Below are 16,253 nucleotides of genomic sequence, written 5' to 3'. Positions count from 1 at the left end.
CAAGCCTTGAAATATAGCTCTGTATTTTGTATAAGGACAATAATATAACAATGGAAATGGAATAATGGAACCATTTAAGGTATTAGCTCTTCTCAACTCTAACAGAACTTTCTTTTTGAACTTCCACGTTTTCAAAAGCTTTTAAGTTTTTATGGTGCCATCTTATCAAGCTCGTATTCTACTTTCTACTTTCTTTTATGTACGACATTTATGTACAAATTTCAGCCAGGGTGCGCCTCTTTGATGTAAAATACATGCAATTTCCTCATGGATATTCCTCTTAAGTGTCATTTTCACTCGAACATGCTTTTTAATATACCATATAATTTCAACTAGGGAACACATTTCTACAATTGGTCAAATTGCTTCTTTAATGAATGATTATTAGATTACAGCATGGACATGCCTCTTTAATGTATGATATATGAGAAACAGATAATGTAATTTAGTTGTTTTACCCCAGAATAAATAGTCATACGTTACTAACTGTCAAAACGATAAGAATATAATCTATATCTAAGTACTAAGTTACAGTATAGGAATTATTCTTGAGTGCCATCGTCACAATGAATAAGGTAGGAAAAAAATGGAATTTTACATATTTTTCATGTTTTCTTCGTCGTTATCAATCGGGAATCGATTCGAAAAGTTTGAAACAGTGATTTATCTAATTGTGTAATATGATTTGCTTTAAGTCAAAATTACGATGGACAATTTACAATTATCTTGGTGAAAGGGATTGAAATCCGACATATGACATCAGAGTACCCACGGTAAATAATCGTCTCGCATACGACAATCCAATTCGATACCGACTTCCTATACCACTGTAACATGATGTATCACGACTGCAGAATATCTTTGATATAATTCTTGATCCAATAAGGTTATGTTCTCGTCATCTTTTGGTCAATGCTTTCATTCTGATTATTTCCAGTGTCACAGCTGTCTGGTACCTATCTTCCTGGTGATAGTTGGTTGTCATGGTTACATCAATTATCTAGCCATAAGATTACCGTTACAGGAAAGATATACAATATACCTTTAAAATATTTAAATTGAGCAAACTGAATATGTATTGGGCCCCTGTCAAATGAATTGAACTTTGGTAACATCAAGGGACTTAACTCATAAAATCTAGAAGTTTAAGGGTCCATGTCACGAAACCTTGGGGTCTTTTTTGCAACAAAAGTCATTGTAGAACCAGAGATTTGAAATCAAAATGTTGATAATTATCAATCATCTTCTATAACATCAAGATTTCTGATACGCAGTTTTGTTACCTTTTCGTTGATGAGATGATATATTTTTTTTTTATCTGAACTGAAATTACTTGACAAAATTATATTTTTTTAGGGAGAAAGACCACCGCCTGGTTCACCATGGCCCCAACCAAAACAATGGCAACAGAGTCCAGACCTTCTGACCATTGATCCTATAAAGTTCCAATTTACTTCCGACACAGACTGTGATATTATAACCAAAGCGTTTGAACGATATCACTCCCTTATATTTGGTTATAAAGGATTGTGGGTGGCAGAAGATAAACCAACATTACCAGGGTTAGAAGTGGTAATATCCAGTAAAACTTGTGGAAAATATCCAAGCCTATCCATGGACGAATCTTGTAAGTTTGTTGATCTGGCTAGCTCTTCATTTGGTATAGATTGCATTCAAATTATTTTATTCCCAACAACTTTGGATTATAACCTCAAACAGTCCATTGCTTAAATATTAGGGTAGAACCCCGAATTTCCACGGTGTCATCTCTAGAATAAGAATAAGTAGCTCCTCTAATTCAAAAGTTGAAAATATGTACAAAGTATTTAAATAAAAATGATCATTGTGCAGATGATAACATTGCGCTGTTCTATTGGTGTAACCTCTGATAGCCACAGTTTTATACCGCACTTACACTGCCTTCAGGACAAGACAAGATAAAGCGACTTCTATTGACAAAGTATTCCACATGAAATTGTAAGGTGTTTCGTTACAGATAGCTTGGTTATCAACAATACAGCAACTTTAACAGCCACTGAAGTTTGGGGATTTCTCAGAGGTACACTGTTAACTTTCTCCTATGTATGCATGATCAACGTTAGACAATTAAATCATATAAATTACAAGGGTTCGACGCAATCTGTCAATGTATACCCATTAAATTAAGAAAATGCTCCCCCGAAACTCGTCTGTTTATGATCCAAGGAAATCATGATGTTCAACAAGCAGGAAGTCTTGACCTTATCTTGACGCTCTCTGTTGCTACAATACTATAGACATTCGTCACCAAATAAGCCAGCTTAAAAGGAAAGCCAGTTCTGAACACCTTGAGTTAGCCAATTCTGCGACCAAAAGAACATTTTAACCTGTATTACAGGTCTAGAAACGTTCAGTCAGTTGGTGTATGATAATCAAGGTGAACTACTGATCAATAAAACCAGTATAACTGATGTCCCGAGGTTTCCGTACCGTGGTTCACATCTTGATACAGCTCGACATTATATACCAATACCTGTACTTAAACAGAATTTGGTGAGATAACTCTCTTTGTGATATAAATTTCCCTATTATTTGCAATATTGGAAATGTTTCACTATATCTTAATGTACTCTCAAACTATAGCGATCATCAGTTGGGCATGGTTGCGAATAGCGGTCATAAGTTCCGAAGGCAACTCTCATGCAGCTGAGTTGTGGGTTGCGTTCATTATTTGCAACTGGTAATCGCTATGGTCTGAGGGTCTCTTAAACAAACATGCAATCCCATGAAAATGCATCTAATCAATGTGTTGACCACATCTTTCTTTGAATTACTAAACTAAGAGCACATACAGAATACAGTGACGTTTCTTCTGGGGGATCAGGCTCCCATTCCCCAGGGACGAGGCTGATCCAACTTTGCCCGCCACCATCCTTGACATATAATTCATGGAAACACCACAAAGTAAATGATATGCTACTGCCTAGAAATAAGTGCATAGAACAATGTCAAGCTCCTTAGTAAATTTGGTTTCTTACAGGATGCTATGAGTTATAACAAACTAAATGTATTCCATTGGCATATAGTTGATGATCAGTCGTTTCCTTTTGTTAGTAAAACATTTCCTAAACTATCCGAGAAGGTAAAGTTAAGCTACTGTTCTAAAATATCTAATAAAAGTACCCACAAACATCGGAGAACTTGCAACAGACTAAAGAGCAGTTCATACCACACGAAGCAGATTAGCCATGTCAGAAGAGCACTGAAACGCACAAGCGTATGTTTGCCGTTACTTTTTAAATTTCTATAAGAAGCACCCGTATACAAACAGATCTTGACGGGCTATTGTGTTTGATTGTTCCCATAGATTTGTTCAAACTGAGAAGTTGTTTCAGAAGTCTTTGATTATTTGTTTAATGATTTGTTTGTATGTTCAGGGAGCATATTCCAAATTGCACCTTTATACCCCCGAAGCTGTTGCTGATATTATAGAATACGCTCGATTGAGAGGAATACGGGTGATTCCTGAATTTGATACTCCTGGCCATACCGCCTCCTGGGGAATAGCTTATCAAGGTAGTTGTTGTGTTAATTTGTATGTATGACCTGCTTTCCCACATGAAGCATCTGATGCCACTTTAAAGACCTTGTTGTCGATCAAGCTTCACTTTCATAACAGTGTAGCCAATAATCATTTTAGGTTGGTTTCTCAAAGTTTTATCATTTATGTCTACTTATGAATAGGATATGATCATTGTATAGCGAATATCAATCGTTGTGCATATCACCTTAGGCATCTGGCTTAGCAATTGACCCTCCTGGTCCATTTCAGAACTGTTAACAACCTGTTGGGCCAATGGTAAACCTGGTGTAGCTATTTATAATAAACATGCTGAACATGAAATACTTGATCCAACAAAGAACTTTACCTATGAGTTCCTCGGCCAGTTCTTTAAGGAGGTGTCAGAAGTCTTTCCAGATGAATATTTACATATGGGAATGGATGAGGGTTATTACTATTGCTGGTTTGTCTTCTTTTTGAATTGTAAAGCGGTTTTTGTTCGAAAAAGCACAACATCTTTTTGTCATCATTTCCCGGGGAGTTAAAATTGTTTTGATAATATCAAAATGGATAATATCAGCTCATACCATCACCACGGTCCCAACCGTGGATACAAGTAACTCTTGAATTATATACCACGGGGTTACCTAAGAAGCCCCAAAGTATAATGATAAACAGCATGCGACGGTGTGACGATATAAACGTTATGTCCACATATATTTGTAATAATTGTGCTAGTGCTTCGTCAATTCGCTTATAGCAGCAAGTAACGAGGTACAAATAGTTGAGAATCGAGTTTATTTGTGAATTTTGAAGGGCTTTCAGACTACAGACTCGTGTCTTAAACCAAATGACCCCAAATCTTAATGAATAACCATAATATTTCAGGGAGTCAAACCCTAACATTACAGAGTTTATGACTGAACAAGGTTTTGGTAAGGATTATTTTAAACTAGAACAGTATTACTCTGAACGTGTTCTAGGAATGATATCAGATTTAGATAAAAAGTACATCATCTGGCAAGATCCGGTAGAGAATGGAGCTCAGGTAAGGTAATTTTATTATATTAGCCGACTCAGAAACCATTGCATTTCAACACTTAAATATCATAGAGGACCCGGTTTTAAAGGAACATCTAAAAAAAAAATGTTTACCGACAAACTGATAAAGCTTAATTCCACCTGTCTCCACCGTCCGGCAAACGATTGTCGAAATGTAGCATCATCAACAGGTATACGTGTCAGAGGTGTCCCATAATGACTATGGTTATTGACCATATTCAGGTCATATTATTAAGAGACAAACTAGTGGTCAAATATCATTATAGAGTCTCGACCAATCAGTACTGAGGTGGTCAAACATCTCGCCCAAGGAGAAACAGCGATTCTTTCCATTCATTATCGAGACAGATTCAGCTTTACAAAATTGTCGAGAGTTGCCCAATGTTTTATCGGCTTGGGAATCAGAAAAAATTAGATCGATTATAATCTATTTAACACGACGTGTCTCTGCTTACTTTCTATGAATCTGTTAATTTACAGGTGCGGAATGACAGTATAGTAACAATATGGAAAGGTGGATATAGTGATTGGAGAAGGTATATGGAATCAGTGAGTAGTAAAGGTTATTATACCATACTCTCATCATGTTGGTACCTGAATTATCTAACATATCCACCAGCCTGGAGACAGTTTTACTCTTGTGATCCTCTTGACTTTACAGGTAAATATAACAAACTACATGTATTGTAGTTTCAACTACTAGTAAATGTGGGTTATAGTGGTTAAGTGAACTACAAAATATCTATCTTTACGAATATATCCGGGCTTGGTGGACAAGGGGTAAATAAACAGGAAAAAAATCACACCTAGGTGCTGAAAATACCATAAAACAGGGCTTAGTTTTCATATCTCTACTCAAGTCAACAACTGTAAAAAATAGTTATTAGAGGCTGGAATAGAGACAGATGCTTCGGTTTATTCCATGAGGTGAGATCCGGCGTCAGAGGCTAAATCCCCTCATGAAGGGTATCTCCACAACACGTATCTGTGCAAGACTTCATTAGCGCAATATGATGTGTAATCTTTCTGTGTCTAAGTTACCAAGGTTTGGCTGCTCCAAGAACATCCACAAGATGATCTAAGAATTTTAAAAATTTCTAGGTTCACAAGCAGCAAAGGATCGTGTTTTGGGAGGTCAAACATGTCTGTGGGCAGAATTTGTTGATGGTACCAATTTATTAACTCGAATGTGGTGAGTATACTGTGAATACTTTTGGCAACGAAACCCCTCCATATACTCAGTCATTTTGCTTTGCTTAAGATCTTTATATCTGACGCATGTCATGACAGCAACGGATGAAATACAAAATATTTCTATTGATTTAATGTTGTTGACATTGACTCCCTACATGTACAATTTAAAGTAACGACCATCTTGTTCTCTGTTCTAATAGGCCAAGTGCTTCAGCAGCTGCCGAGAGATTGTGGAGTCCAGCTGAAGTTCGAGACAACGATACTGCTTATTTTAGACTGGATCAACAGAGATGTAGAATGTTACGGTTAGTTTACAATTCTAATAAAGACTAAAATCTTCATCGCTGATAGTGATTTAAGACATCCTGTAATTACAATAACAATGTAGCTTCGCCCAGTACACCATAAGAATCTATCTAAGAATATATATTTCATTGTCGTTGTCAAGATTGGCTTTGTCGATTTCCAAAAGCTCAGCTCTTGACAAAAAAGTAGGACGTAAAACCTATTTTATTTCCTTTGTAACCGACTGTATATACACATGCCATCTTCCTTATAATTATACTTATTCTATATAAAAAAATATCATGAAAGCAATAGCCTAACCAAGTATCATTCTTTTGTTTTAGAACTCCATATTCATGAATCGTCTATAAACCACCTTACATTTCAGACGTGGTATACCAACGGAACCGCTCCTGGGTGGTTATTGTGGAGATTACGAATGGGGATTTGAGAAGGACGAACCTCAACTAGAATCTACCGAGCGACCTACAACCTGCATCAATACATCTACGTGTCTATTATCAATTTCTCATTATCAACTGCTATGTGTTGTACTTGTCTTGTCCTACCTCTTAAACTCGTGTAAATAAAACATTACCAGCTAAAGTATTTTTCCAAATAAAAAGGCAGCTAACTCTAATCTTTTTTATCAGTAGGCTATTAGTGTCGTGTAAATGTAGGTGCCATGTAATTGTAGGCTATCAAGACCTGAACACAACTTTCACAAATTTCTGAACTTGTTCTAAATTGTTCGTCAACCAAAGGAGATAACTTCATCCTTCAACAAAAATCAATCAAAAAATAACTCAAATCTATAACGTGGTTAATTTTTTTCTGCTTAACAAGCCGTGTTAATAACTGCACCGTCGTTTTCTGAACATCAAGGGAGATAAACCAACTTAAATCCGGGTCTCCGGGTCTCCTAATCTCTGGGTCTACGGGTACCAGCGACAAAAATTCCTGGGTATATAGTCCCAATATCATATCAGCAAATTCAAAATCACACAACTATGTTCCTACTGCAGGTATTGGTCAACATGTAATTCCAATATATCGATCTAAATACTAACAGTGACAATTCGTACTGAAATCTAGGCAACACAAAATCGTCATTTAGTAGTGTGGTATGCCGAAAAGAGGAATCCTTAACTCACACACCAACCTCTTAAAATTACCATTGCAGGGACTGGCCTGAACTATATTCACATGTCAAACTGATATTTCTATCTACATATCTAACTAGACAGACAACACTGAATCGCCATTTACGTGTACGTAGTATGCCAGAATTATGAAAAACATCCGGTACCTTCCACACCCACCTCACAATTGTTGTGGTTTAAAGTCGGTTATGAAAATTTGTACTAGAATTTTCTACTAGCTGATGAACTGACGGGTGTGAAGTCATGCACGCGCCCTCGTGTAGGATTTCAGCTCCTTTTACAGCGTGATGGCCACGCGCTACTAATTGTTGTCTGCTACAAATTAATTACTGAATCCTAATTAATTTCGTTAATCTGATTATGTACAACTTAATGCACAAACAAATATAAATTGTTTATTGTCCAGAGATGTAAATAAATAGCGTAACCTAATGTTATGCCGTCATGCTCTCTGCAGGCCGAAATTACTCATTGGAATGGCGCGGATTTTGTAATCCCTAATAAACCGTGTGCAAAATGACTATTAATGTGTAGGGCCGTGTGTAAATCATAAAACCTATGTAAAGATCCACAAAATTTAAGCCAAATATAATCTAAGAATAGTTCCTTAAGGACCTTAGAACTGTGAAGGTAGGAATTAAACTAACTTCAACTTTTTAGAATTCCAAATTCTAGTTAAAGCAACCTATGTCAGTTTTTGTCAATAGTTTAAATCGTTTTTTTAAAATTCTCCGAAGTTTTGTAAAATGGGAGTTTTCTTCCAAACGAAGAACAATAATGTGCGAAACGTTTAGATATCGGATAAATATTTTAGAATTTTGATAATGGCTTGTAAGCTAAACCGGAAAAGATTTTAATCGACAAAGTGGTTTTGTAGATAATGCGGAAATTAAATTCTGTCTCGTAAACTATAGTAAAATAGTCTTATTCATTGAATATTATCCAGTAAGACAAGATTTTCATTGTATTTGGGGTAAAAATGTGATAATCTCGCAATCATGCATAGTGTATATAAGATTAAAATGTTTCAATCTGCATGTCCATAATTGGCTTGACGATATAGTCTACATGTAAACAACAAACTATTTAGTTGCCATTGGTTGAAGTGTTGATTTCGTCTATTCAAGTTAAACTCGAAATGATACTGCATGTTTCAAAGTATAGAATATTTTCAACTGATGTATAGATAGTCTTAACATTTGATTTCTTGAACTAAACTGATGTGAGACATAGAATGGTACACAGAAATATAGATCTTCTACATATACATGTATTCGCTGAACTAGTTGACAGGCTGAAATATACCCACAAGATACAATACGAGATACAAGACAGGGTTCCATTTTATCTCTCTTTTCATCGTTTTCGAAATGCGACTTTGTTGTATAACGTAGCTTTAAGTTTTAAGTATACCGCATTAAATTGTGTTATAATGTCCTATTCTTCATTTGAATTACTATAGTAATTGTACGAATTATTTGGATGGTCAGCTACTTTCTTCAAACAAGTTTCTTTAATGTCAAAGTTCAGGGATAGAATTCAACCACCCTGTCTGTAGATACCGGTATATATAATGTATATACATTAGTTTCTCTGGGAAGATGTAAACAATCAAAGATTGGTGTTTGAAGTACCTAGAATGTCTATTTATAGTTTCAGCTTAATCATCATTATAGTTAACACTTTCTAAACTTTCTTTCTAATTTTATCATCTTGGTATATCATCTTATAGATTGTGTTTATACTTTTGGTGTGACTCGAACTTTACTGACAGCCCCAGCGACCCGACATACCATCTTGGTTGCCAAGTCATATTGGATTTGTTTCATGTCCATATCTTTTTGATTTTGTTGATTTTTTCATTGCGATTTAGATTGGTATTTATCCGGAAAAAGACATCTGGCTACCAGCCCACCCCTTTTCATTGACAGCACCATCTATGTTAACACTAATGTATGGAATTGCCTTTAAAAATTCAAGTTTCCATCAAGAATCAGCGATCACGGTGTGAGGCAAGGGGGTGTTTTATGAACTCTCTTATTCCATATGATATTGAAATTGGGGGAAAAAAATACTGAATCGTTTTTGACTGTAATGTGATGGTAAATTCCCAAATGAAGATATTGATCTTGGTCTGAGACAGGGTGACGTCATTAGGCCTTTCTTGGTTATTGTTTGTGGTAAGTTCTGCTAACAATCGTTGTAAAGGTTTGATATCTGATAATCTGAACTTTAAATCATTAATAGAGGATGGTGTTAATGTATGAACAAGGCGACGTTATGTGGCCAGTCTAATTTAATCTCTGTGTTAGTGACAAAAAATTGCCCCACACATAGGACATATGTTTACTAATTGATGTTAACGTTATATTACCGTTAATATTATCAGCTATTTCTTCCAATGTTCAATAAAATCTTGATAGGAAATCGACCTAAGAATCATTATCTGATGTATTTAGTGAAATCAAAGTGAAATTGTAACAGGTAAGGCAATGTACTTTAGTCATCACAAGGTTACGTTGTTGAAATGTCCCAGGCAATAATATCAGTATAAAATTAGCATTTGTTGGCACTTACTACAAACATTACAGATAAGATGACGGTATAAATAGTTATTTGGCACTTAGTCACTAACATTGTTATTCATGTTATACGATAAACAATGTAATGGAATTCGAACAACAAAACAAACAGCCAAAGTTTGTTATTATCAATATTATTGATTTGTCAGCTACAAAGGATGGATGGCTAGCAGAATGTTAAGAGGCAGTTATTACATCATCGTACCCAACTGACTAAAGCTTATTATGACTTTGCTTTGAACAAGAGCAAATCAACCATTAGATACAAGGATAACAACTAAGGTTCACTTCGGATCCTTTCCATCAGCTTGTCCTTGACCAAACCTCTTGATATTGATCTTTTACAAGGATAACAACTTAGATTCACTTCGGATCCTCTCTAAGAGCTGGTTTGTGGCAAAACCTCTTAGTTTTGATCTTCACAATGGTTAAGGTATTACGTCCTCATCTTATACCTTGACTAAAATGACCCACTTTCTTGTTTCACGGAAGTTTGTGAATGAATCAATTTGACTTGATTGTATGCTAGCGAATACAGCCAACCTAAGCCCTAGAAAAACTGTAAAAATTAATTACGCATGAAATCAAAGACTCTGATTGGTTGTATTTGCTGGCGTAAAATTCAATCAAATCGCTGACCATGAAACAAGAAAGTGGTCTATTACAGTCAATGTACAAGCTGAAGACGTAATACCTTAACCATTGTGAAGAAGAATATTTCCAGTTTAGTAACGTATTAAACTCATTACCGGAACTTAAAAACTATTAAGATTGAAGTTTTCTGAAGGCATCTCGACCTCACATCGAGTACATGAGCCTATTAATTAGTATAGTAACGATGTAATTACCTATATGATAATGAACATACATACAGAGAGAGTTCTTCTTATCTTACACTTTCCATTATATCTTTACACATGATTAAAATTCTATGGTTTGACCAGATGTTTCTTGTTTAAATGTTGAATATCAATGTGATGAATCTTGGTATTACATTTCATTAGATTATATTACCTTGTACCTTGAAATTCCAGTCAAACTGAAGCTTTTAATTAGACATTTCTTCTTTAATTTCGTGTATGTACAGTAAAAGTTAAGTGCGTTTTGGCTGTAAATGGTCTTCGCAATTTGATAGCATAATCCAGGCTGCGTATTCTCGGAACGATCTTAGCGCTAGCATGTCCGTGGGTCTAACACTGCTTCTAGGACATCCTAGCGATGAGATCGTTTCAAGAATACGCGACCAGGATAGCTAGTCAAATTTCATAATAAACGAGAATGTACCATGATTGAATAGCCGAAGGTTCTTGGTTATATTGTAGTGTTTCTGTCTGACAATAGATAGTAACTATACAGTATACTCCAATGTACTTTAATGAATCTAGTTGTGGTATGTAGAACTGCCGACATCTGTACTAGTAGTTGTTTAAATAGATCAAAGATCTCTAGACTATTATGTGTTGATTGATGAGAAACAGAATAGTTCCTGCTGACATGACACACCTTTCTCTTAGAGTTACACTGAATATACCTGTGATAATATTACTGATATCGAACACCATTCACTAGGAATAGATTGATTGGTTGGATGGTTGTAGATGCCAAGGAAACGTCCGCTCAACGATATTGACAATATCGACTCACAAGAAGATTCCGAGTCGCGGAAACGGCCGAACTCATCCTTTAAACCTTCTTCTTTTGAAAATAGATTCCTATAGTCTTCAGGAATAGATCCCATTTTCTTCTATAAAACTTTTTGTGTACTCATTCTATTTGTGGAATCTAGATAATTCAGCATGATATATTTCTGTGAACCATTCGAGATATGTTTCTATAAATAGCCTGCCAGGTGTAAGAAATAGACAACCAATTCCAGGATTCTATGATTAACCTGAGCTATTTCAAAATAAGAAATTCTCTAATTATGACTCATCGCCTTCTGCTATTCCTGTACTATATTACTATGTCGAAATGATATATTATATTGAGCAATAATACACCTATAACTCATATTAAAGGTTATTAAATAAAATAAAATGAATGGAGTTTTACGTAAAGGTTATTAAAGATATTGTGAAATTATGATACTGCGTAACGTAAGTTACGGATCATCCCAGGAGAGGTTATATAATGTTCCACATTCGTTCTCATATTATGTGAATGAAATATTGCTTAGAAAAAAAAAATCAACTCAGGCGATCATTACCAAAAGGTTTGTTAAAGAAACAGTTGGTAAAAGGGATCTTCATATACCCTAGTTGTTAAATCATTGCCAAAGGGCTTGGCCATGGAACAACTGGTAGAAAGGATCTCCAACCTCTCATGAACCGAGGTTGTTTTCCTTGCAAAATCGTTGCGAAAAGGTTTTTTTGGGCAACTGTTATTCCAAGGACAACAGGATCTCCACAAAAAAAAATTTAAAATGTCGAAATAATGTTCATGCAACGAAACAATTCTGTATCCTTAGATATAACACGTGCCTTTCGTGTATTTTAAGATATAAAAAGATCATATCGTGTATCTTAAGATATAAAATCTATTCCTATCGTGTATCTTAAGATATAAATAATGAAGCCACCGCTCATCATAAGAACTATTTATTTAGTTGATGTTTTCACTGTATCATATTGTAACTATATGTCTGTAAGGGAGAATAGAATATAAACTGTTTATTATGGTTTATTTATTCTATTAATATTACTGTCTATCTTGAATATATCTTATAGTCTGCATTAGACACGTGCAAATTGCTTTTTGAACAAATATATAAAATAAAATGTCTGGAACATTAATGTCAAACCTGTGGGGTAGTTCAGGAAAGAGGTTTTTTTTCATAGAGGAAACCATCTTCATAATGTCAAAGTATAAGAACTGCTTCTACCTTGACATAATTGGGTTTCTGATATGTAGCATATTGATTAGATTGTACGCCAGCAAATACAGCCACTCTGAGCCCTCGACAGTAAGACTCAACAATGTAGCTAGCTGCGAGTTCCAGGGGCTGTATGGTCTACAGTGTCAAAGTATTAGACGCAGTTCGTTATGGTTTGTCCTTCTTTTTATATATCAAAAGTATATCTTTTTATTTTTTAGTTAATAACCTTTCACCATGCCCTTTAAAGCCCCCGTGCAAGCCAAGTGCCCTAAATGTAGTAAATCAGTCTACGCTGCCGAGGAAAGACTAGCTGGTGGACATAAATGGCACAAAGGATGCTTTAAATGCGGTAAGTATGCACGATGGTGTTAATGTGATGTCTGATAATGACCATATACAGATGGTACTGGCTTTCCACATATAGAGTCAATTTGTATCCTTGGTGGAAGGTTTTGAAATCCTTGAATATTGGATACTGGACTGATTAGCGAAAGTTCGATCTATTGATCTAATATCTGTATATACCCATACCATACCATCTTCTGTATATGGGATTGTTAAAAGTTTTCTGGACATTTGGTGTGTATCAAGAACACAACGGCATCGATTTGCCCGATTTCAATTTTCAGCCACGTTTTCCAGGTGTAAGATAAGCTTTTGTCCATTTCAGATCTTTGTAACAAGATGTTAGACAGTACCAATGCTGCTGAACATCAGAATCATTTATACTGTAAGAACTGTCACGGCAGGAAGTTTGGACCTAAAGGTTATGGCTTTGGAGGTGGAGCTGGAGCTTTAAGTATGGACACTGGTGAACAGTTCGGTAACAAAGAAGCTGAAATGAGGTATGATTTAGTTGCTGTATACTCATGAGCTTCAAATGGTAAAATTCGTCACAGCCGTTTAGCAACGGTAGTATACTATCAATATCCTTCTGCACTTACCATCACTTTTGTAGTTACTAGTTTTATGTTCGCCATGACTGGAAGATGACAATGGCTCAAATAGATGTGTAGGGGTCCGTGGACTTAAATATGTTGGGGCCCCTACTCCCAAGGATTTTCTTTTCTTAACATATGCTCTCCTACACTCTGAGACGCCTATATAAGTTACTTTAATGTATGTTAATATATATATGATTATGGTTATGACGTAATGATTTATTGTTTCAGCAACCGACCAACTGCCGCTACAGGTGCTGGTGGTACTACTTCCGGTCCAGGACCCCACTGTCCCCGTTGTAAAAGAACTGTTTATGATGCCGAGAGAGCTATTGGATCTGCTACGGTAAGCAGCACTTCGTCCAATGTTACATTTTCCATAACTGGAGTTGGCTGCTTTCTGGTCTGTGTCGAATTTGTAGTTTGCCATGACGTACTTCAAAATGGCCTGTCTGGAGGATCCGTCCCTTTCCTTCAAGGAAGCTACTGCAGCTTTGATCATCTCGATGTTCGCATTATAGAGGAAAAGCGGGTCGGAAGGGATTGTAAAGAGTTTTTCTAAACGTTTAATGTATCGGGGACACTGAAAGCCAATTTTTAGGCGTCATAGATACCACAAATGACAGGGGGAAATATTATCTTTCGATTAAAGGTGGCGTTTATTTCAATGTACTGTTTGTTTCAGCCATGGCATAAATCCTGTTTCAACTGTAATATGTGTCATAAAACCATTGATTCAACCACTATGGCTGAATATCAGGGAGAACTCTATTGTAAAAGTGAGTGTTATTCATTTTCATGCAACATTTAACCCTTCAATGTCTACTGAACGAGTTACATTTTTATGTGCAATAGATAAATTTATTACGTTTCTATCGAAGGATTCACTCCCCTTCCTTTCTTGGTAGGCCTAGGAATACCACCAATAGGGAGGTTTATTAGTAGGCCTACTACAGGATCGGAACCAAGGATGGATGGTAGTAAAATGGGTTACATTGGAAACTTGGGACTTAAAAACCAAAACAAGATGGCATTACCATTTTTGTTTTATTTTCCAGATTGCTATGTTAAAAATTTCGGACCAACTGGTATTTTATAAAGCTGATGTTGAAGTTGGACTCGATGGTGTGAATGCACATGTAGACTAGAACAATAAGTCTCAACCATTTTAATCATTTTAATTAAAGGGTACTGTCCTCTAAGTTTTCGCTAATGGGACGCTCTTAGTGGTAAATTAGAGGACGTATACCTTTAAATTTGACATATTTATTTGTAAATAATATTTTAATGTTTAACCAGATGATCATATCACTTGGAAAGTTATTGCAGAAAATCTTACGTAATACACAGATATTGTATTGCACCGATACAGCCTAAGGGATAGGTTTGTCTAGAAGTGGTGTCTTTAAGGGTTGAAAAGGGTGGGAAAATGCGTTTAAACTGTGTTTGAGAGACATTCTGTGTCCAAATTTCCAATTGGTAGCAATAGAATTAAGTTATATTTCAAACGATGAATGATTCTGTTAAAGCGAACAATTAAAGTGCTCTGTATCCCTTTAAAATTTTGACTGCATTGTATACAAATGTTAACCCAATCCTATTTAACCTATAAGAGTGTAAGATACGTAGTTTAAACCTACTTTATTTATACCAAAATAAATCATTTTATCACAACTCTCGATTGTTTTCAAGTGCCGGAGACAGTGGGGTACAGGGGGTCCTGTTGAAAAATGGTTTGCACCACCAATTGTTGCACCTAATTTATGAGCTAGTTTAGGGGTGTCTAAACTAATGCTACTGTTTTGGCAAATTTTCCCTCAAATATTTTACCTTTTAAATTCACTTCCATCCATACATCAATGTAACTTGAATCGAGCCAAAAATATCAATGGCTCACCTTTGCTCGATATCACAATATATGTACAAAATCTTAATTCTGTGAGCAACTGTTTCGAATATGAACAAGAAAATCAATTATTGTGCATTTAGTATTGAAAACAGAAGAACGAGAATATTTCGGATTATTTTTAATAGCTGGATGTTAGAGGAAAAAATAAATAATTCGCTATGTTACAGTTTTCAATAATTTGTTCTTGATAATTCGAAAAAGTTCTACTTTTTTTCTCTAAAAACCGACACTAACATATATTTTGACATAATGTATGATTTGATAGTACTAAATCAATCTAGTGACGCCCCGAAAGTACTAGAAACTAGGCCGGCGTCTGAGTATAGTCGTGAACAACCCAGTCATTCAAGAAATTTCTGGAAGAGTACACAATCGAGTATAAAAAGGTCAAGCACCAACTTAAGCGGCAGAATTAGAAAAGCGTTCGAAGTGACAGCATCACAGAGTAAGCTACCGATTTACTAAGCTTTGTCAAGTACTGAAAAGTGAATTACTTTGTTATATAAGAAGAATTCAGAAGATTTCAAGCTGTTAAAATGTCGCTGATTCCATTTTCAACCATTAATGACCACTTCTTCGACGATATTTTCGAGGATTTGAATCGTGAAGCTATGAGACAGCAGTACGACATGAGAAACGCCATGATGCGGCTAGCACCAAGAGATCCTATAGCAGCCGCCTGGAATAACATGGATCAACAA

At 35.7% G+C, this 16,253-nt stretch overlaps 2 protein-coding genes across 2 annotated transcripts; both read left to right on the top strand.

The window, feature by feature from the left end:
• LOTGIDRAFT_223285 (hypothetical protein) lies at nt 1–6,672 on the top strand (the record flags this gene model as incomplete). Its single annotated transcript, XM_009068635.1, has 13 exons — nt 1–79; nt 938–1,024; nt 1,357–1,627; nt 1,997–2,059; nt 2,378–2,532; nt 3,020–3,121; nt 3,417–3,555; nt 3,812–4,008; nt 4,434–4,589; nt 5,084–5,264; nt 5,705–5,795; nt 5,998–6,102; nt 6,471–6,672. Exons 1-13 carry the CDS (start codon nt 65–67, stop codon nt 6,670–6,672), a joined length of 1,764 nt encoding a protein of 587 aa, XP_009066883.1. The 5' UTR covers nt 1–64.
• A 6,246-nt stretch (nt 6,673–12,918) lies between these two features.
• On the top strand, nt 12,919–15,321 carry LOTGIDRAFT_204895 (hypothetical protein). The gene is made up of 5 exons (XM_009068634.1): nt 12,919–13,051; nt 13,373–13,547; nt 13,875–13,989; nt 14,329–14,422; nt 14,702–15,321. The coding sequence occupies exons 1-5, from the start codon at nt 12,937–12,939 to the stop codon at nt 14,740–14,742; spliced, it is 540 nt and encodes a 179-aa protein (XP_009066882.1). The 5' UTR covers nt 12,919–12,936; the 3' UTR covers nt 14,743–15,321.
• The last annotated feature ends 932 nt before the right edge of the window (nt 15,322–16,253 follow it).

The sequence above is a fragment of the Lottia gigantea genome (assembly GCF_000327385.1).
Source record: "Lottia gigantea unplaced genomic scaffold LOTGIsca_92, whole genome shotgun sequence".
NCBI classification, from domain to species: domain Eukaryota; kingdom Metazoa; phylum Mollusca; class Gastropoda; family Lottiidae; genus Lottia; species Lottia gigantea.
This window is presented reverse-complemented; position numbering and strand designations above follow the sequence as displayed.